The 24,377-nt window shown below is 38.7% G+C and overlaps 1 protein-coding gene across 6 annotated transcripts in view; it reads left to right on the top strand.

Annotated features, from left to right (window-relative positions):
• LOC117205792 (poly(rC)-binding protein 3) overlaps window positions 1-24,177 on the top strand; it is a 179,481-nt gene extending 155,304 nt beyond the window's left edge. For 4 of the 6 annotated variants that reach the window (XM_033444530.1, XM_033444529.1, XM_033444532.1 and 1 more), the window contains one exon: window positions 4,601-6,614. In XM_033444530.1, coding sequence (XP_033300421.1) covers window positions 4,601-4,979 — 379 coding nt within the window. In that variant the 3' untranslated portion in view covers window positions 4,980-6,614. Of the gene's footprint in view, window positions 1-4,600; window positions 6,615-11,804 lie in introns of those variants that run through there. The other 2 variants (XM_033444534.1, XM_033444535.1) reach the window with 1 other exon arrangement.
• Window positions 24,178-24,377: the final 200 nt, after the last annotated feature.

The raw sequence follows: 24,377 nt of genomic DNA on the forward strand, positions 1-24,377 counted from the left end.
CCTATCGGTACATGTCGAACTCGTCCCGGCTACGTATTGCGATATCTCGCGACACATCACCACCACCAACCCCCCACCCCCACCCCCAACGAACCTCTTTAACTTTCTGGTTTCTTTCCTTCTCTGGATCTAACGTGAAACGATCGTTGGATCGGATCTTGACTTATGTGTACATGTCGCCGGTGTAGACATTTTTTTTTTACACGATCCCCCTCGACGACGGAGAAAATGGAAGCCCAACTTCCCCGTCGACACCTCATAAAGAGAAAAAGGAACAAAAGAGAAACCCTTTGATTCGCCTGTCTATTTTTTCTTCTTTTTCTTTTTTTTTTTTTTTTTCTCTTGTGTTACACTCGTTCCTTCTGTAATTACCTTTCTTAGCCTTGGTGTCTTGAAGATGATCAAGTGAGACTAAGGGAATAGTCGAATTGCCGTCATCGCGACACCTCCCATCATGTTTATTACTGTTGTTACTGTTGCCTCTGGCGGCGACGAGCTGGCTACAACGACCTTGCAAACTATCGCCATCATCGTTAATCAACGCTAGGTTGTGGATATTTCTGCGGATTTGTATTTTTGCGAACGCGTGATTAGGTAAATGCAACTTTGATAGATAGATAACTCGCTCGTCGAAAATTACATAAAATGTTTCAACGTCTTCTATAGTGATTTATAATTTAATGTATATGATAATTTCGCGTTCTCCTTCAAATTTTCCATAAATGCATAAAGATCCACGGTCTACCCGTCTATTTACAGAGATTCTATGTACGCTGTGTTATATTCGTGTTAAAAATCAGTACACGCACAGGTATAGGTTTGTTGCTATGGTTTTTATCGCGTATCGTAGCTGACAGGTTATGGTCGGGAAGTGCGTCGTTTTCCCGGCACGTCGACGCCAGAAAAGTGTTACATGAAAGAGGTGGCGGTGCAGCAACGAGCGTTTTCTATGTGAGATGGATACGTTGCACGAGTGTTAAGATACGAGGTGATCCCTCGATGTGGAGGTACGTGGTGACGTGCAACGCGTGTCGTGGACCGCCACCTCGGTCTCTCTAGCGTATACAGGTGAGATATTCTCGTAGTGAAGTAAGATTATATAGCCAGTGAAGACGACGCAGCAACCGCGAACCAAGGGATCGCCGTCAACGCGGAGACGCCGGAAGACAATATCTTCGTCTGCCACGACGGAAGAGGATCTTAATCCTTTGTTTCCAGGTCCTGCTTTCCAGGTCCAGTACCCTGAGTATCCTGCAGACACAACTCCGCTCAACATCTGTTTCCCATTTGTCGCTGGCTGTCCTTTCAAGCAAAAAAAAAATTTTTTTGAAAAAAGAAAAGAATATATATAGTATACAATCACGATGACAGATATACGACACGTAGTCGAACGATTCCAGCAATATATCGTTCCGTTTTAATTAGACGATCTACTCCCGAAGAGTCCTGCAAAAAGCAATTATGCATCACTACAGCTCCTTTTTTTTTATTTTTTTTATTTTTTTTTTTTCTTCAAATACCCCAGTTGTTCGGTTTACGACGATCCAAAGCTTCTTTTCGGTCGAACTCGCTTTTGGCGAAGGCTCGTCGTTCGTTCATTCTTATTCGTTCGTGCACTAGTAATACGGTGTTTTTCTAGAGATATATTTAATTCGATGAGATTAATCGTTTGAATATTGATCTATAATTAAGTATATAATAAATAACGTGATTACAATGACAGGTTGGAAATTTGGAAATCCAAACTGGATTTTAGAAAACTATGATTCACTTGTTTTAATTCGATAAAGTCTTCCGTACGTTGCGTTCAATTCAATTTGGATTTTGTCCTATGTCTAACGTAATATGTTCACGAGAAAACGTGTTCTTCTGAACGGAATATAGCGTCAATCATATTGGAAAATTCGATATTTATCGTAGATTATGTTTTATTAATTTATTTGCCAAACTATCGTCTATCAGTATGATGGATCGTTAAATTTTTGTTTCTGCAATTCGCCTTCGCCAAGAGTGTCACGCAGTCGCATCTTTGTATTCTAATTTGTACGTTTCCTCTACGCTGATCATAGCGTTTTACCAAAAGATAACGAACGTGCACGGACGTAGATCTTACGATATTTAATATATAACATCGTGCTATGGGACTGTTATCTCTTTCCATTCTTTTCACTAATTTCGAGAAGTTGAACGAAAATAAATAGAGAAACATGTACTAACGTAGTCGTCGACGAGATTCGAAACGATCGAAAACGCGTCCCTGTAGCGCATATTAAAACGCTCTGGAAAACGAGCAATTGCCAAAGCAGCCCCAGTTTTTTGCCGCATCTCGAAAATAGCACGAGTACCAAGCACGATTGTCCTGTATATCTATATATATTTAGCCGGTTTGAAAACGCGAATCGTACAAACCTTCTTCACATTCTATTTCTTCCCCCTTTTTACGAATTATAATCCATATTATATTTTATTCCAGATTGTCACTCATATATATTTTTATACTACTGCATTTGAATAGCGACCGAAAAATATATTCGTCATATATCCCGATTATTACTTCTTGTAATACCCGTTCAACCACTTGGTCGTCATGATTATTACGTATCGTGTTTATCATCCCCCCGAGCACAATTCCCGCGGCCAAGACCTGCACTCTGCCGCGTTCAATTCCGCTTTCCGTTCGTCCTGTATACGCGTGACGTACGAGCCAATTATCGTGGCAACGATTTCGCTGGATCAGCAAATCCAGCAACTGGTCAAACTGCTGCATAGTTCCCGTACAGATGATATACCCGTAGGCGGCGGAGTGCAAGTGCTGTGCCCCGTTTAGTTTGATTTCCGCTTTTCAGTGATTCACAGAGCCATGCTACGTTCCATTCCACTTTGCTAAAGTATCCGTGATGCGATACCAAATTGAAAAGACTCATAGAGATTCGATGTCATTACATGCTGATCGATGTTCGAACGCTTGTTGCTTTTCTTTTCTCGCTCTCTCTATCTCTTTCTCTCTCTTTCTTTTTTTATTTTTTTTTTATTTTTTTATTTTTTTACTTTTTACAAGTATTCTCTGTATATTCGGAGAACTTCTCCTGTTTTTATGTGTCATGTGCAACGGACTATGGCTCTGTGCTGCGTCGGAAAAAAGGACGTTGCGCGTTCGTCGGCTAGGAACAAGAAATTTCTTGAAAATTTCGAGATCGAGGAATTTTGCCAGATACGAAAGTGAAATTAAACTTTGAGAAATTGTTATTTTTCGTGCTGATCGAAACGAATGCAGTCGAACGTCCTTTTCGATGGCGGCAACTCCTCGCAGCGTATCCTCCGCATTGGGACGCCATTTTCGGTGCTCCTAGAGGCTGCATCGTGTACGATCGACGAAACGTGACGGCTGTATGTCGTTGGATGAAAAACGATACAGACAGATGCCGATGGTTCGTCGGTGCACGGTGTCTCGAGACCGATAAACGCGTCCCGACGACGGAAAAGTCTCCCCCACCCCCCACCCCCCCACGAACAACCACGTAGCCGGTGTACGTGAGAGTATCACGCTCCATAGAACACACCTGTGGCATAACTCTCTCTTTCTGTGAAGCCTGTTGAAAACCTTGCGACTCGAAGTCTTTCTTTTCTTTCTATTCTCTTTTTTCTTTCTTTCTTTCTTTCTTTCTTTCTTTTCTCGCCTGACATACATCACACTTAGCGTCCACACCACCTTGTCACTCTTTCGATCTATTTCTGTTTAATCGATATAACAACTCTGTTCTTTTAGCGGACCCGTCTTATTATTTTCATTTTACTATATCTCACACATCGCCATGATTCGCCTCTTTTCATTTCCTAGCCTCTGTTTCTCGTGTACACGTCGCTGCGACTCCTTCCTTTCTGTATATTTCTTTCTTTTCATCTGATCGTTTATCGAAACACTGTCCGACAAAAGGAAACACGTACAGCAGTGCTCGCTTAAATTCCAATAGAGTTTCGCCTAAATTCAAACGACCCAAAATCCGCTTACACTCCCTGTACTGTTCGAACTGTCGAGTGTAAATTAAACCTATCGACAAACACAGCGAATAGACATAGTTGGAATAAGTGAAAACAGCGATCATGTTCCTATATATTGGAATGAAACTTTCCCATAAAATAATAAGAGTTTTGCTATATTCGTTCGACAGTTTCCCTACACTTGATCTATTTGAGTCTATCTAAACGTCAATTGGTATAAGAAAAATTATGCCCAAGAAACGTGCAGATTTGCTCCACTCAATTACCGTGTCTTTTGCATTAATCTCTCGTTTGTCCTCTCACTTGTTTTCGCTAAGTCTATTCTTTCCCTCTGTCGAGGAGATCTCGAGTCCTCCCGTACGAAACAAAATCGTCACCCGCATCGCGAGCTTTGCAATCTGATCCTCGATTTAATTGTAATTTAATCGAGCACCGCTGTACACGCATATATATATATATATAAGTGTATATATATATGTGTGTGTGTGAAACACGAAAGTAGCCACACGCAAACATACATACATAAAACTACATAAAACTGTTTTTATACGAGAGGAACGTTCCCACCCTGACCTTTTTACATTTTGTGTCTTTTCCCCAGTGTTGAACTGCAGAAAGCTAACCTAGAGGCCCAAAATACCCAAACCCCTGGCAGCGGTACCACTCCCGGGGCATCCGGGGCCAGTGCTTCTCCCTCTACTACCACTACCACTGCCTCTCCCTTGGCCAGCGCCATTCCCTTGGCTCAGCTGCTAAGCAAGCCAGGCGCCCTCAACGCCCTATCTAGCCTCACCGCCCTCGGCGGACTCACGGAATTGCTAGGTGGCGCTGCTGGTGCGGCTGCATCCGCTCTTCCGGTCCAGACAACCGGCGTTCACCGGTCGCACAAGTTCACACCGAGGCTACGTAGCCCTGGCGCGCCCGGGCCCACCGAGAGCGGCAAATTCAAATCCGAGCGCACCAAGTATAACCCGTACTGAGCCACCGACCACGAAGAAACGAAGGAGAGACGCGAGATCAGGGAGATCGTTACACGTACACGCATTACTCATCACAACGACCATTACAGCCACGATTACCACCAATACCACAACCACCACGATCATACACACACGGAACACGAGATTTACATCGGAGAAAAGTGCGTACGGACGCCAGGGTAGCGCGAGTCCTGATCAAGACTTGGCTAAGGATCGGACCAACACGATAGTTTCAGAATGGACTACCAGCGATGATAGCGATGATGATGATGATGATGCGTGATGCAAATTCATAGGGTAAGACGCGCGACGACCGTGCCACTTGCGTCCTACAATTGCCGGTCACGGCATCGACCTTCGTGTTTTTCTGTCGTCTTTTTTTTTTTATATATATACATATACATATATATACATAGTCTTTTCCTTTTTCCTTTCTTTTTTTTTTTTTTTTTTTTTGTATACGATATAGAATGTACCGATCAATTTGTATTTCTATTTTTTGAAAGGGAAGGTTGAGAGATGGTTTAAAGGCGAGATCCGACGCTAAGTCTTCGGGCCTTTGCATCAAGCGCGACACGACCTCCGAATCTGACTTACTTTTAGCCTGAACGTATCACTTGCTCTGCGAAATGCGTGATTTTAACACGCTTTCCTTTCCGCGTTTTTACATTTTCTGTTTTATTGGATAACGGTATTTCATTTTCAGAGAATCATGATACATCGTATATAATACGGTGATGGTGAGTTGACGTCGACTCGGAGGACGTGACCGCTTGTGCACCGTCGCGAAACAGCCTTTTTTACATATATATATATATATATGTATACATATATATAACATAATTACGATGAATTATATTAATTGATTAATGTCGGAAGCATAAAAGGCTCTTCTTAATAGCGTTAGGCGATTCCGATGTAATTTTTTCTTGTAGTTGTATAGCCCGACCACTTTTCAATTTTGAGAGAGAGAGAGAGAGAGCGAGAGCGAGAGAGAGAGCGCGAAATATGTCGTGCGTGTCGGAATTTTTAGTAGAGAAAGAAAATAAATAATGGAACAAAAAAGAGGTTGGAAACGACGTGTGCGACATTTATTAGATATTACTATGATTTCTTTTTTCTTCCTTTCTTTTTTTCTTTTTTTTCGATTATGTCTTTTACATCATTTACACGAGAGAATGTACCTACATGAGAGAAGAGTGTGAGAGAGTTGAATGAGAGGAAATGAGAAATGAGAAAAAGCGAAGCGTAATGACGTGTTCAGATACGCATTGTGTCCGTAATCATGTAACCGTGCTCTGAAATCAACGCCGGACACTTCATCCGGAAATAGAATATGGTCTATCGCGACAGCGCGAGAGAAGAAGAGGTTTAAAAAAAAAAAAGAGAGAAGAAAAGAACAAAATGAGAGAATAATGACAAGAGAGCTTATTCGTACCTCGACATGAGGTTTAAACGCCGCTTCTTCGAAACGATTAGGGTGAGCACAGACATATTGTACTCGCTAAATGCGAAAGAGACAGAGAGAAAGAAATAAAATATACGCAAGGTAATCAATCGATTTACAATAGTGGTCGTTTTATTGTAACGATAACGATGATAATTATATACGAATAAAGCAAAAACGTAATCATATTCACGAGGAACACGCTCCATTTCTATATGTATAGATATAAATATATATATATATATTATTAACATATGTATATAAATAATATATAAATGTATTATTGACATATGTATGTATATATAAATAATATATATATATATATTAATATACGGCAGATAGAGAAGAAAGTAACGATTCCCCCAGCGAGTTCAGATTAATTAGCGTTAATTAACATTTTAGATACGTATACACAACCTGTTCACACTTACACCACTGACATACACAGAAACGCGTACACAGAAACACAAGGATGAAAAATAGATGAAAAAGATCGTGTTTTATCGAAGAGAAAAGTCGCATTCGCCGCAGATCGATCAGTCTTTTCTTCTAGCTCGTCCCTCAAGAATGTAAAATGTAGAACGAAGATATAGCGACGAACGAAGAATGATATTTCAATAAAATATGAGTCGATCAAGATGGGAATATGAATCGAGTCGATCAATTTTGTTAGGTTGATAAGGGAGGATCGAAAAAGAAGTAAAGACACGGTGAATGGACGTCGATTTTTAATGACGATCGACTGCGTACGAGCTCCCAGATCAATGTTTGTGTGCTCAATTTCTAGTTCGTAGCGAGAGAAAGAGGAAGAGAGAGAGAGAGAGAGAGAGAGAGAGAGAAAATACGTTGCATAGATCAAGCGGATGTAGATTTATGACCGACGAGTGATATAACGCTCGTGCACCGATTTTTGCCGCGATGTCGTGATCACGATAGATCAGATTCTTTGTTCTTTACGATGGTTCGAAGTTCCGTGCTACGATTTTGCCAACTTTTTTTATAATTTTTTATTTCTCGATTTATTGGATTTGCGAAGCCTCGTTTATTTTCATTCGTTTATATAATTAACCCTTTAAAGCTACATTTAAAGGTGACGCCGTCATATATAGAATGTTATTTTACAAAACGATTATTATGGAATTATTTTAGTTTAGAAATCGATAAAGTCAAGCGTTGTAAGCTTTTTATTATTATTCGTTATTAAGAGAAGAGATATCGAACGAAATTATTGAATCGAATAAATCGTGAACACGATCGCGCAGCTCGTAGTATAATAAATGATACTTCATATTGCGTTTGACATTCTGTACACCCATATGTAGTCTTGTCCCATATTACATACATATATTTGGTTCTCTCTTGGAGACAATAATGATTTCTCACGTTGGCGGCGATTTCCGTGAAAAATCGACCAGACAAAGATTCTGCAAGTGAGAAAAAGTGTGAAAGAGTGCGTGTGATAGGATAGAGTGAAAGAGAAACTAGCGTGAACGAGAGGAAAATAAGACGATGAAACTAAAGCGATCTTTTTCTTTTTCTTTCTCATCGTTAAGGCGAGAAGGGAGGTTTGACAAAATATATCAAGATTCAAAGAGTATACACACACAGGATTTTGTAGGTAATGTTAGTCTTCAACTGTATATTGGTCTCTTATAAACGATGTCGCAGAGCTTGTGTGCTTAACAAGACATTAGCTACCCTGTATCTCACCTTGTTAAATAAAGCTAGGCGTGTTTAATACAAAAAAAAAAGAGATGAAATACTTTGTGAAAAATAAGCAATCTCGACGAGAATTGAACACACGAGAAAAAGAGATAATCAAATATCTCGGTATTCCTTAGAACGAGGTCTCGCAATGCACTATAGTTATTTTCAAACAGTTTGTCTTAGGATAATAATAAATCATTATCTTGTTGGATAATATTATATAATAGTAGCGGCAAATAATAATTATTATTGTATTATTAAAACGCTACTATTAGTCTTGTCACAATGAATTCTCTGCATTGGATGTGACAATGAAAAATGTGACACAGGTATGGTTAGCTGTAAATACGCGCTGTTCTGCGCGAGTTCCACCGTTATTTATACGTTCCCATCGATCCAGCCTCCCTGGAAGAAACTAATTCTGTAGTACTTTGCGCGACCACGTTTCTGGCTTCTGCTGTACTTTTATTGTTGCTACCTCCTTTTAGAAACCGGCCTCGTGTTTCGTGGAACGAGCGCCTCTGATCCGCGTCAAATCGAACGACGTGAAAACGAAAGAGAGTTGAATTTTAGAACGAGCGACAGCGGATTTCTCATTCAAAAAAAAAAAAAAAACAGATATAAAAAATGAATTTGTAATCGTAGCTTCTTTTTTGGCTATTCTTGTTACGTTGGTCCGTATGCAAGGGATGATGTGTGGATATATGCAGATATGTTAGAGAATTGATATTTTAATCCTTTGATATATTTGAGTATTTTTATTATTCTTAATGGTGAAGCATATAACAGTTTAATTTTGTGAACTGTGCGTCGTTAATGATGAACGTGAGATGTATGAATATCGTTGGAGATTTTGTTGGAAAAAAGATGGACTAGGAGGACCAGAAATATCTTTGATATGTCATTGATGATCCACAATTTTATATCAAAACTTCACCTATAAATATAGAGTGTAATTTAAAGGTAAAGAAAGCTACGTATTGTCAAACCAATGCCGCTCGTTTGCACTGTTCAATTATCCTCGGTTTGTAGATCAATTCAACTTGTAACAATCATCGAACGAAAGCTGAGAGATATTCCATTGGAGTCGCTCTGCCCCGTATGAAAAATGTCTCTCAAATTCCTTTCTCGTTCGTCGATTTGATCTGGATCCAATCCTCGAAGGATCAAGGAGAGTAGCATCCGATCGACATAAAACAATCGATGGGGAAATATCACGGTGAACCATCGATATTTTGCCTATATTTTCATATTTTTTTTTCTTTTTCTTTTTTACTGCAATCGCGAAACGACGATTAAAAGAGAAAAATGTTTAAGATTGTCGCGTGCCTCGTTCACGCAAATCTTCTGTTTGCAATCGATATAGATTGTAACCTATTGCCGCGTATAGCATACAAATCTCTATGTATAGCAAACACGATGCGCAGAGTGTACATACATTATGTTATGTGTACATACGTGCATATTTATATTTCGAGAAAAAAGAAAAAAAAAAAAGATACGTACCAAGAGTGGAGAGACTCTTACAGAAAGAGGTGTAGAGAAAAAGGGAGAGAGAGAGAGAGAGAAGATGTATCCATCCAAACAACTTGACCCAGGCTCCTGCCCGTTTTTGGTAAGCACCATCCGCTCCTTTGTAGTCCCGTTAATCGACACATACTCTTCTTCCCAATTTTTACGAACCGTATTTTCGGCAACTAGCGATCTTGTTCTTATTACTCTATTCGTTTCTTTGTTACTTCTTTCTTTATATATATTTTTTATCTGTTAATTAACCGGCTCTCTCGGATACCCGTTTCAAACATTTAACGTTCCGTTGTCTTTTTTTTTTCTTCACCTGTGTATCTAGTTTCCATGTTTTCACTTTTTTCTTTGATTTTTTTCATTTTTTGTAATCTAACTCTTTATCGTGAAACAGACGATGATCGCGACCAACGGAGTTGCCAACCAGAACCGATTTTACCGACCAGATCATCCGAACCCCTCCGGGAATCATTCCACGCGAATGATTACTATCAATTCGATGCGCACCCTTTCATGCATGTTTCCGCTCGAACATTTTTCTGAGAACTGTACATTGCATCTGAGACCGCGTTAACTACGCTGTTATCGATACGCGGCGTTTGTGTGATCTCCCTTTCTATCCTTCTTTTTTTTTTTTTATTTCTTTTTCTTCATTTTTTTTTTTTTTTTTTTGGATTTTAATGACGGTTCACGGAAGATGTTCGTGGAGACTGTGCATGCCGAGAGGGTGTAATCGAGAGCAATCTGTACCTCGATGTTCGAGGATCTTCTTCCGTAGATCTGTCGCATGTTACCTGAGGAGCGAGGGAGACGACGAAGCGCACTCGTTTGCAACTTTCGGGAAAATATAAAAATTTCGTTTGAAAGATATTTCTGCTATACGAAAGGAAAGCAGGATTTTTTAAATTGAACTTGGATTATTATTTAGATTTCTGAAGATTCGAGTTTTGTATTTTCGTTTCTGTGTTAATTCCTTGCAATAGTATTTTTTCTTCCCTCTTCTTTTTCCTCTTTTTTTTTTTTTTTTTTTACAGCAAATATTTTCGAGTACACAGTGTAATTATTCTGTGAAATATTAAAGACAGAAAGATTAATTGATTTGGAGGGAATAGCTACTTCTCGTAGATGATTATTTTTACACATATCGAGATATATTAAACAAGATAAACAGCATGCAATCGTCGGGGAAATATTTTCCACGGATATTAACAAGTTCGAAAATTTAAGTTAAATATAGGATCGTCTATTGATTTAATTATTTCACTGGTTTCGATTGCGAGTGGTGAATATGCTTGTTGATTGCTTTTCGCTGTTTGTGTAAGTATTGATCTTGTTTAATATATCCTGGAATGGAGAGCAAAACGAAAGAAAAAAGTTAAAAAAGATAATGGAACATAATTGTTTTTCTCAATATGTACATCGATATTTAAATATCTAAAATTCCATCAGACATAATCCTTGACTTAATTGCACATAATGATTCATCGGAACATAGCAGAAACTATTAAAAGAAATTAGAGAAGAGTGTTGATATTTCAAAAAGGACAAACTTAACAGAATCTGAAACAGTGGGATTCTTAGAAAAATTGTTGAAAAATGTACATTTTCTCGCACGATGTCTGTTGTCTTTTATAATACATTGTATAACACAATGTTATATCTTATACGATGAAATTCCAACGAATCCGAGTGTTTTATAAAACGTTCGATATATAAACCAATTTGTTGTATTTCTGCTCCAAATCAATTTTTTCGAAGCTAATCACACGCGTGCACTCGATCAAGACATTTAATTAAATTCATTACTAACCTGATGTAACGTATATTACTTGCTCCTATCAAACAATTTTATAACTAGCCTTTCGTCAGCCCTTCGATGTAAAAACTATTCGAAACAACAAAAATCAATGAAAGTGCCCGACATGAACGAGAAACCTCCGAGTTAAATAAATCTTGTAACTTATTTCTGTCTACGTTTTTACTCTATCGTTGAGAAACGTTCCCCGAAAACGATCCAACAAAAGAAACCGAGCAAACGAGAGCGTTTGGCCGTGTCCACGGTCGGCTCGCGTGTATCGAGCCAAGGAATCGGCGCTGCTTCGCAAAGATCATATCCGGTCTGACAGACACGGCCAATTCTGTTTCAGGATATCACAGGAAACGACGGGACTGTCGATACCCGCGTACCACTTCATCCCGCCGGACCACATCGTTAAGTCGCCGATCCACTAAAAGTGGTGCGACACATACGTATGTCGTTGTCGTCGTCGAAAGGACGCGGGGCGTCACGACGCACGCGAAGCTGTCAATGGCATCTGGAGCTGGGCCACGCACTGTGTTCAACCAGCTTGCTAATCGACACACATTTTTAACACTCGTATTACACCTACGCATACATGATACATATACACGATTATAAAGCACACACTTGGTTGAAAGAGGAACAAGAGCACACACGATACTACACAAATACACACACAGACACACGGTGAGCAAAAGGTGAACAACAAAAATGGAGCACATCGTCAGGATAGGAAAAAGAAAAGGGAGACTTGCATACACGTACACGCATACACATATAAATATTTATATAAACGTATACATATAGGTATACGTTATAAAAGCGATAAAAAGCAGAGAGTGGTAGGCGTGGGATACACGTCACGAGAGATTAGATACACGTTGTATGCATAAACACGTATACACACAGAGGTATAGAGACATATATATATATATATATACATACACGTACACTGACACACACATATACACACGTCGTACATGCATACGTGAGAATATTGTGCGCGCGCTCTCGACAAGAGAATCACAGAGGTGTACATAAGTGGCGAGAACGCAGAGAGAAAAGGGATTAAATCGAGCACGCGCTTAATAATAATGGTATATAAAAAGAACAAAAAAAAAATGAAGAAAAAAAAATAAGAAGTATAATACATGCAAGTAGAGACGATGAAGGCACGCACGCGCGTACACGGTTATATGATATATATAAATATATATATATATATATACTCGAGTGTACAAAACTGTACAAAAAGATATTTAAACGAACAAATGAAACAAAACAAGCATACAAACAAACTGAAAAAAAAAAGAAACAAATAATAACGATGCACGCCGCAGCCCGTCACACACACACGGTGGCTGCTGCCGATTGGTAAAGGGAACAAGCCAAAGATATGTTAGTTTTCATTTTTATATTTAAAAAAACGAGAGAAAAAAAAACAAAACGAGAATAGACGAGAGAGGCGGGAGAGAAATACTACGGCGGCCGAAAATCTCGGATCATCGGCATCTCGATGATTGGATCTTTGTTTCCGTGGGTGTCAGTTGTATAGTAAAAATATTGCTACCTTCGATCGGAGAAGGTAAAAACGTGCAATTTTGTATCGAAACAGCACCAGCTTAATTTCTGTTCGAAGTTGCGTCTATGTTACGTTCAATTATACAAATTTGTACAACAACTGTACGAACGATGTTACGTTGTGCTTCCAACTAGTTTTACTAAAATTCGTAATTGAACCCAGAATGCATTAATCTTTAAAACGATACTCGATAATATAAATTATCTTTCAACTATTGTTTCGATTCTTCCATTGTTTGTAATTCTTAGAAGATTGTTAAATACGATTTAACAACGTAGTTAAAATACAAAATTTCAGCATTCTAGGCGAAATTAGAACGTAGAACCTAGAAAGCATTCTAGGCAATTTCGAACAAAAATTGGGTCTCGTTGGTGTCGTGCGATATAACGTTGCACAATTCGTAGCACCAATTGTGGAAGCAAAGGTCCGATAGCAGAAGGGGTAGTCTAATATTTTCGGTCAGCATAGTACGAGAGAATTATTATTATAATTATTATTAATCATGAATGTGTGAAGCAAAGACGCTGAATAACTATATAATATTATTAGGCCGGTTGTTAGCGTTTTTTCTATATTGCTGGCTATTCTAAGGAATGGAGACTGATGGGTTTCTTTTCACCCATTTAGCTAATTTAAAACGTGAAATCATCCCCGAACGGGATCACCAACTCTCTTTGGACAATTTCATAGAGATCTCATTTCTAGAGATTTATTATTTTCAAATTAATCTTCTTTAAGATTAGAACCATTGAAATCTCTAGTACGAAGATATCCAACAGGAATACTCCTCTTAGATTCTCGATCTAACAAAGTCTTCTTTGTCACTGATATCTTCATTTTTTCGGACGAACAAATCTCTCGCTAAATCTTTTTGTTTATAAGTGTCGATCAATCAATAGATTTCGTTAAAGACATATTGGTTTCGAGCGAATACTCGGAATATTCGTGGAGAGTAAGAGAATAATTGTTTAACAATTATATTTCCCAACTACAGATACCAGACAAAGGAAATAACTTTCAGATTTTATCAATTTTTTTAATAATTCAACTTTTTATAAATTGCAATTTAGTTTCCTTCTTAAGGTATAGATAACTTGACGTTTCTTTTCTTCTCTTCTTTTTTTCCTGATCCTTCTTGGCTGGCGAATTTTATTTGTAAAGATGTAGTGGAGAAGATCGCTCTCCAGTAGAATCGAACGATCGTAATTAGACAGAGGAACTGCAGTAGAATCGGACGATCGTAATCGAACAAAGAAGCTACCACTCGGGATTTCTGCAAAGCTTTGAATTTATCATCGCACGATTCTCGATTGTTACTTTCTATGGCAATGGATTCTGTTGGTTTTCTCTGTCGATACAGACGAAGCAAGAAGGATCTTCGACTTGATAATTGATTAATTTCTCAGTAGATTCTCTTTTCCCCTTTCAATGAGGTCAACCATTCTTCAGGAGATTAGGTTCATCGATATATCAGAGTTCTTCGTCTCCTTTAGGTCTTAATGAAAATTTAAGAGAAAAGAAAGAGATATAAAATCGTTATTGAAGAACAATTTCGTTACGTTCGGTTTAAGTAAATAATATTAATTTGTCAGGTGGAGCTCCGATCAGTGTAGAAGCGAGACTCCGCCAATTACTCGATTTTTAATTGTTATCGTTGTTATAGGTTACGATGTAACTTTTATTTTGCCGTCATCGCCATCCGTGACGATACTTTTTTCAAGATGCTTAAGAAAGAGGACGTCAGAAAGTCTTCAGGGAATTTTTAAACAATTCGAAATCCATCAAATTAATGTAGCAAATACGGTTGTTTTATGAGAAATATTACTGTATTCGCGAGATTGTTGTTACTTTTACTAATTTATTAGTGGTCGTCATTAATAGAGATTTATATGGATAAATGTTGCATTGTTAAGATTCTGTTTATTTTTGTTACGAAAATATTTTGTTTCTCTTATTGTTAAATTCCAGTGTTTTTAACGTGGAGCTTCGAGTCATTGACGTACTATCAGATCGTACTGTTAGCGATAACATTCGAAAAAACGAGAACTATTAAATAGTTATTTGGCGATAACAAACGTGAAAAACTCTTCGTAATGGTTTTATCGCCAAGTGGAGTGATAAATTTAATGTTTCAGACATGGAAGAGTATAATTTTAAAATAGGTTCTTTAATTACGTTATGTTGTACTTTTTTCGCCATAATTTCAAACAATTGTAGATACTTTGAACATTATTTCTTTATTTATATATAGAATATGTATGTCGTTCACGGAGGCATGATGTATTTGTTTTACAGTTCAATACTCAGAATTTCTCTGATCTCCAAGTGCAACACTCGACTTCTGTACGAACGACGAAAAGGGGAGAAGTTATATTCTTATTTCTTGTCTTTCGTCTCGAAAAGTGACCACGACCGTAGCTGGATGTCACGTCGAGTTCCTCTTTAAGAAACCTCGAAGCTTTCCTCGAAGCTTGGAACCGATGTCGAGTCCAGTGTGACGGATCTTCAAAAAGAAAAAACAGAAAAAAGAAAAAACACGCGTTCCGATCATCGTACCGAGAAAACTGGCGACGAAATTTTCAAAAAAAAAGAAAAAGAATAAAAAAATGAAGGAAAATACGTCGATATATGAGGATCGTTTATTAGAACGATCGAATCGACGGTGGCGCGCACTTCCGTTGAAGGAACAAAAATGAAATTATTACGTGGAGTATAAATAACGATATATTATATATATACATATAATATATATATATATTTATTATACGATAAAAGAGGAAATGAAAAAAATAAACAGAATTAGAGGGGATAAAGTAGCGACGGAAAGGTGTGCGAGCTGATAGCCTAGCTTCGATCAGGAGGCGTCTCCTTGTTCACCCTCTTCTTCATCTCTTCGCCCGCTATTCGCGCTGTTCTTCCATCATGTCGTTAGGTCTCCTTTTCTCCAGGTTTCCTCCGTGGAACCAGCTCCACTATCCGTAACTAAATCGTGCTTCTATAATTGAAAAGATTGAACGATAATCTATGAAAATGTCGACTTCCACTTAACTAGAGTATCCATTGTTTCAATGGAAAATGATTTGACTTTCATGCTGAATAATTTTAACCCTTGGGGCTGTCGCAAGGTAGATCTAAAATCCTAGGTATCCACCTTAAATTTGGACATATTTTTTGTTTATAATTTTTAATATCATTCGTAAGTCAATATTATCGGCTGTCTTTAATCCTTTAATTTGTTGATATTTAAATTTTCAAACAAAATCTCGACTTCCGCAGGTTCGTCGTTTATCGTTCAAACTTCTCAATTCGCTTCGGCGACAGCTGGCGAACAAAATCGGACGTTTCTCGATTATTCTCTGTGTGTGTATTCGTTGCAGGGTAAATTCAGTGTCTTGTGAAATCGGCGAGCTATGAGAATGAGAAGGAGATACGAAAAGCAAGGAATGGAAAATTGATAATAAAACTCGCCGTCTTCTTGGTCTTTATCTTGGTTGTCGTTCGCATATATATCCAGGGTGATGTTAGCTCTCGAGACGTGCAATATGTCTTAACATACGGTGCACGTACATAAGACACACGCATGCATATATAATACAAACGTGTCGTTTCGTTCGGTGTCCATTCTTTACACGATTATTTGTAACGATGCGTGCATTCGAAGTGACGTCGTCGAACGATCTACGCGCTGTTTCTCTGGTAATGATAATAGCCATGTCTTAAATCAACAGAGCGTAAGAATTATATCATAAATGATTGAATTGTCGGAATAACGACTTAATAAATTTTGTGGAAATAATGAAACATGAATAATTGATGTCGTCACAGTATCTGTAAGTATTTACGTCAACCGATACGTACAATGATTTCTGATTTTGCTATTATATCACCCTCTTACGGGATATTAGTAATTGTATATTTAAATTCTGCGATGTAAAAATAACGGGTTTGCTTGATGAAACAAATGGCATTCGACAAGTAAATTGTATTAACTGCAATTTGTCTGATTATCTCGCCCGATGGAAAATTGTAAAATTTATAAAATCAAGCTTTGTAATCTACAACCTTATGGCTTATCAATTTGCTAATATTACTATCAGTTATTTAGTTATTGTGCAAGAGAACCAGAGATAAATATTTCTGTGTCTTTCGATCGGGTCGTTCGACGAAATCCTCAGCGAAATTCTCCATAGGATCGTCGGTGGAATCGATGAAATCCAACAAAATTTTCGATGAGATCGATGAATTCCGACAAAATTTTTGATGAAATCGATGGAATCTTCCAATGTGTGCCAAAGATTCGCGATCCGTACGAAATCATCGAGGAAGCTCGTCGTTGTTCTCGTTTGGAGCCGAACAAGATTTGCGCGCTCCGCCTCCCGCGGATACTTCAATGTTCTTCCTCGCCCTCTTGGCGTGTTTCCCTCACGAAATTCTCAATATTTTTTAAACGATTGTTCTTTCAAATCGCGTGCGTCGTTCGCGCTAGCTGTCTCTTGTTAATTTGTCAACTGAGAAGAAGATCGTTGGCCGTGTTGCCGCGAGAAACTTTACCGTTTCTGACAAAAAGAATTTCCTATTTGCCATCGCGTTTTCCTTTCTTCGTTTAAATGTCGAGGACGCGAGAAACGTGTGCAATACGGCGTTGCATAGCTTTACAGCGCTTGAAAGACTTTTTTTAGCTTATTTTCTTTTTTAGGTCGAAAGATTTTTTTAACTTGTTTTCTTTTTTAGATCGAAAGATTTTTTCTAGCTCGTAGCATTTCGATCGCTCAAAATTTGTATCTAGTGTTTCGTGATTTGATCTTGTAAATATTTATTGTTCGTGTCGTTGTATATATATTTATCGATTTACTCATTTCGTTCTTCTTGTTCATTAGAATGATACGTCATTTCATCGACTCGTTAATCAGATAAATGTTCGCGTCTCTATTTATTGTATAATTTTATTCGTTTTATTCTCATTGTCCTTTCTTTTCTTCCCCCCCCCCCTCCCCATGACTACTGTCTTTAACCCTTCGCGTGACCAGCACGTGACAGTGAAACGTGTAAGGAGAATACAAATTAGCGCGTTAAAACGAAATCCGTTAGCTCTTTCTTATATCGTAAATTAAGAAACGATTAACTTATTGTTAGGCGGTTAACGTATTATTTATAACATTGACATGGTTGCGACAGCGAAAAGACGATATTCGATCGTGCATCGGCGTTCTCGACGAAGCATTTCTCTCTTCTCTCACTACGATCAAGAGAGACCGCGTATGTTTTATGCATTCGTTACGTAAAATACGTAAGAGCACATGAAAATATAGAAAACAGCGAAAGTAAGATCACGATATTCGGAGAGTGAAAGAATTTGCATTATTCCGAATTTGATGAATTCGAATAAGCATCCACAGTCTGATAACAATAATCACTCGCACACATGTACACACTGAGGCCGCGACCAGGCAAAAAAAGAAGGAAAAGAGCAACAGAAGAGAGAACAAAGTATAAAAGAGAAAAAAAGAAAATACAATAGCGACTTGCATCCTCCTCTGTATCTTCTCGTTGTCCTCTTCGTCTTCGCGATTCCGCGTGATTCTCTTCGCGTCCCGTTCCCTCGTCCACAACCCCTTTTTCGCCCTCTATCGTCGAACGTACGATAACGACGTACCGTGAAACGTTCAAAAGAGAAATCCACGAAGAAATGCGCGAAAAAACATTGGTGAGAAAATGGTGGGAAAAACTAGGGGCAAAGGTAAACAAAATGTCGACATAGTTTGACGACCAGAAGGCAGCCTGTGCTGAATTAAAAGCAAAGATTCGGGACGAGGAGTCGTCAGATGAGAAATGTAAAGCAGGTTTCTGTAGCGAACAACTCGAGTAATAAACACGCGAATATTATATATGAATATATATATAGTATATCGAGACGAACAAAAGCTGAAGTGAAAAGAGGGAAAAAAGTTGGCGGCAGACGCTGTATGATTGTGTATATCAACAATAAATAATTGCTGTGATTAGAATCGATTATATTAGTAAGTAGTTAAGGACAATTTTTAAGGCACAGAGGTCGCAAAGAGAAGAACAAAAAAGCAGGAAAAACAAAACTGAATAAGAAGAGTGGTAGAGTGGGCGAATGGTTATTATACGATCATATCGTTCGTATTCGACGATGTCGCGTGAGTGTGCGTGTTCTCGCGAGTGTTGTGTGTAAATGAGAGTCAAACAGAGTCTACGATGGAAGAATGAAAAATGCGAGGAAACAGTAATCGATTGGCTTGAATAGAAAGATCGTGCGCTAGAGTGATGGTAATGGGGGGGGGGGAGGATGGAAAGAAAAAGGAAAATGATAAAAATCGCTAGAGAGGGTGGTATGTTTTCTTTTTTTTCTTTTCCCTCCTTCTTCGAAGGATCAAGTACGTGCGCGCGTGCGTGTAATCCTCCTCGATCACGATGATCCACGCGTTTCAAGGATCTATAGATCGGTGAACGCGGTGTCGTGTTTTGGAGGAAAGGACTAAGTAAGAGGCGATTGCCGCGCGCGTTTACGTAGAGAACTGCATGTACACAGGCATACTGTGATCTTTTCACTCGACTCGTCCTTTTAAATTCGATCCGACGATATCTTGTAATATCTTCGTTTATAATTTTATCATACGCCTTCCACCGATGAAATATCATTTCGGAGAAACGAGCGCAAATACGAATTTCTAATATGAAAGATTTCGCATTAATTAGAAATTTGTAACTTTACGTATCTTCCTTGTTACGTAATAAAGGTTTCTGTAGTTTTACATAAATATTACATAGATACATTTAATAAGCTTTCTGGTAGTGCACAAGCTATCGCTTTATTTGAGCATTGGGAAGTCTATTAGAAAACGTAATCGAGATTAATTAAAATTTTCACTCGATAATAGAAATTAATGCTTCTAAAACGATATAATTGAGATTAATTTTAATATGCTCGGTGATTGTGTGTGTCCTCTTTTAGTTAGGTGTTTTTACTTAGAAGGCTGTGAGGAAAAAGGATTTATTCGAAATGTATGAATTTTTAATATACATTACTTAACTTTTATATATAGTATATTATAAATATGCTCAATGTAAAGTAATATCACACATTCGCTATATTTTAATATTCTTTGTACACGTCAATTTTATAGAGTATTTTGGATCACCTTTGAGAGTCTCAACTATTCTCTACAAGATATTTTCCGTTTATCGTAATCACACTTACGAAACGATTAATTTACATCTTTTAACTGAAATTCCAAACAGTGTCCGATCGGAAAGAAACGCAGAAACTAAATTCTACAGTTGATAATTCTATAAAAAATTAAACAATACCTTGCATGGAACGAGTCGAGTGAAAAGAGCAGCCCCGTCGCGATCAGAATGGGCGAGCGAGAGCTGTTTGTGTTCCAAACTGTCCCAATGATTTCGGATAGTCGATACTTTGCCCGAAGAACGATGATCACAGTTTCGATACTTCGTCGTTTCTTCTTAATCTCTCGTCGTATATTCTTTGATGCACGAAGTATCGTTCACGGTCCCATCGATCTTCGACCAAACCAAGAAACCAAAAAAAGAAGAAAAAAAAACATAAAAAAAAGAGAAAGAAGAAATCTCATTTCACCAAACTCCGTTGATGGTTTCCAAAGTCGATCACTTACAAACGTCAAAGAGAGAATCGTTATTTCCTGTGTCATAATTTCTTTACACTAATTAGGAACCATCATCGAGGCTGATATACTTGAAAAGCATATCCGGTGACACATATGACTAGGCTACGAACTAATTAATCTCTCTTCTGCTCCGATAACAAGCAAACTCGTATATTTATTAGACGTGTGTATCGTCGAACGGAAAGTCTGTAGACTAATCGTACTAATTATTCGGGACGTCTCTATCTCGTAGCGTATACCTTCGAGTCAGACTAGTTTCGTAGCGTCTAGTAGCCGTTAAGAATATCGTCTATCGTAACTCGTAATCTTCTTGATCCACGGTGAAGAGGAGCCGCGTTTCTAGAGGGATCGATCGAACGAACAAACGCCAAAAAGGTGTCTTTTTGGTTGACCATTCTTGAGTCGCCAATGATGGCTCGTGTAAAAATGGCTATCGTAGAACGAAAAGCGCAGAGAAGGAAGAAAGGAAAGAAAAATCATGGCACTCGGAGTAACTTGTACCTCTATAGAGAATCTCACAAACTCTTTCGATATGTCGATACCGATATATCGACGATATTCGTTTATAGATTATAGCAGAATTCGCGAGTTTCCATCAATCGGAATCTTTGCGAATCAGTGTTTACGTTGCGTTTGCGTTGCCGTATTAACGTGGAAAATTCAATTCCGTTTGAAAAATCTGCAGAGAACACGGCTAGCGCCAACTACGCTTTACTCGAATAAACCTTGGAAAACGAAAGATTTCTTCGAGTCGTTGGAAAAACGTGATCTCGATCGTTTGAAACTCGTGAATTTTCCAATGATCTGCAGCTGCGGAAAAAAAAAGAATTGGACCATCTCGGCGTAGCTTCTCGCTGTATGAACCAACCAAGAACAATCAGACGATCGTCGAATGGTCTTTGTTTCGGTGTAGAACGAATCGTCGCACCTTCAACCACTTCCCGCCCCCCCTTTTTCATGTCGGAATATTCGTACGCACGCGTGTACGCGTGATTTCCAGCTGAAATCCAAGTTGCGAGCAGCTTGTTATGCAGAGGGGAACAGATATATCGCGTGTCGGTCATTTTGTTTCTCAGAGAACAGAGAATTGTTTCGTGTATATGGAGAATATTAATCGTAGATTCGATCCCTTGATATTAGTCCTCCCTATTCGTCTCGTCATTTGCCCTCGAATGAAATTTATTCGAAGAAAAGCGAGGACGTTGCGCGCGTCAACTTCGATAGGAACGCGTTCGTAACGTTGTGGCGTAGAGCAATCTGTTAGTGCAGGGGCCTTATCCTTACTGCGCGGGCACTGACCGGAAATCGTCGCTGGACCACGCGACGCCATTGCCTTTCAATCTGGAGCTGTTGAACACGTTTGCGCCGCTCATCGAATTCTTATTGTTCGTAACAGAGATAGAGTTTCTCGTACGAAATTATGTTGTACGTATTTCTACGTTGTGGAATTTTACGATGAAATTGCAGATTTTGCAGTTTAGAAACACGCGCTTGACATTAATTTTATCCGTTGCGTGTGTGGATTATTTTCGAGACTTCGTGTGTATATTTGTTAACTTTTGTCTCGTGTTTGAGTCGACGCTGAATGCACGTAAAAGCATAGACCGAGACACGAGACTTAGAGAGCGGGCGTGTTAACAAGAACTTGGTTTCAAAGCGAAATTTCTGCCCGAGCTGGCGTATCTTCTGCGACGTAAGTTGTTTGAAAGAATCGGAGGATCGGATTTACGAATGTCGATGTTTGCAGAAAGCGTGAAAATAATTGGCAATGATTTGAGTAAAAAATTTATGCGGAGGATAGAAATATTTTCGATAGAGTTTTCGAAGAGAGATAAGGTGATAAGAAGATAGAATTAAAAATTGCGTTGTATCTGGATTTTTGTAGTTTTTGTAGTATAATTACCGTAAGGTTGCTTTGTATTAGAAATTTTAGTAGATAAAGACGAAAATAATCGAAGAATGATAATAATTTGGAGAGTACTTTGCGAAAAATGTAGTTACACTTCGTGCGATAAAAAGTCGGACAAAAACGAAGAACAGGGTTATTGTGACTAAGAGAAACCACAATAAATCGTTCGAATAATAGTAGAACAAATATGCGATATTTTTTACTCAACGATCGAACTTTCCACTTTGCACGATTCTTAATGATCGTGTGTTCCATTGATTCGTTATTTTTTTAAATATAACAAAGATTACCGTGAAGGTATTTCAACAACGCTCAAGCCGATCGAGAGCTAACGCCTTGATACAACCAGACAGTATTATCGGATCTTTTCGTGTCCTTTCCTAAAGACAAGTTAGGCGACTAATATACATTATAGAGTAAGCATAGAGTCGATACTTTTTGAGATACTTTAATCCCACATATCACGAAACGTAAGAGAAGGAATATCGGGTTTGCTCAATCTTAACTAGAGGTACATTCGATCATTTCTAGAAGTAAAACGAGCTATTTCTTTCGGAATTGAGTATTATTTCTCGAACGATCCTATGATCGTTTGAAAATTCGGTCCATCGTGGAATGTAATAATCGTAGCAACGGTGAAAAAACAAATCAGGTTACTAGAATCACAAAACTGATGACTCAACGTCTCAAATAATCTACAATCCGACGTTTCAATTAAAAAATTCCAATTAAGAACGCTGGAACTGCGATTCGAGGGGTCGACAACAAAGATGAAAAGGGTTCGCAGAGCGAGAGGAAGTGATTGGAGGGTTGAAATTTCCGGTCGATCGAGCGTGGATCGGCGCGTTTAGAAGAGGATGGAGGCGCGTGGTCCACGACGATCCGTGTCGGTCGCCCAACCTTAACCGTAACGCAAGGCAATCAGCTAAGAAATAACTTAGTTTTTATAGGATATTGAAGCGCACGCGCCCTACTTCCGGCGGGGCGCGGAATTAAGGGCAAGAAGAACAAAAGAGAAAAAAAAAGAGAGTAAAGTATAAAAAAAAAGGACCTTTTAGTTCTCTCGTCTGAAGGGCGCGTGGAGAAATAAAAGAAGAGAAAAGACTCGAGCGCGATTTTGGACGGCCGCGCGAAGATTCTCAACGGCATATTTTTCTGTAACGATTAAGCAAAAGAGTAAAAAAAAAAAAGACAAAAAGAAACACGAGAGAAAGAGAAAGGGAGAGAAAAAGAGAGAGACTGTGTGCGTGTGTGCGGATGTGTGCTTGTATGCGTGCGTGTGCGCGTGTGTGTTTGCGTGTGTGTGCGTGTGTGAAAGAAACGAAGGAGAGACGAACGGGTATTCACGAAGGGAAAACGGTACATAACGAACGAAACGAGGAATCGGGAAGAGTACGCGGAAAATGGAAAAGAGAGAGGGAGAGAGTGGCACACTTGGAATAATCGAATCGCAGAGATACATGGATGCGCGCAAGATATATGTGTAATTGTTTTCCTTTAGACGTGTGCCAAAAAATAAAAAGAATGGAGCGAAATGAAATATGAAAGAGAAGGAGAATATATATGGAGATCGTGAGGATTGTTTGGCGAGCGACTCAAACCGTGTGCCAAGCTTAGATGAAAAGAAACAAAATGAAAAAAAAAAAAAAGGAAATAATCGCGGACTGATTAATTACGTGTGCCAAATCGTCGTTGCACAGACACATACGTACGTACGTACATGTATACACACGCGTACATATAGAGGCATACACGTAC

Source organism: Bombus bifarius, unplaced genomic scaffold (genome assembly GCF_011952205.1).
Source record: "Bombus bifarius isolate JDL3187 unplaced genomic scaffold, Bbif_JDL3187 scf7180000007992, whole genome shotgun sequence".
NCBI lineage: Eukaryota > Metazoa > Arthropoda > Insecta > Hymenoptera > Apidae > Bombus > Bombus bifarius.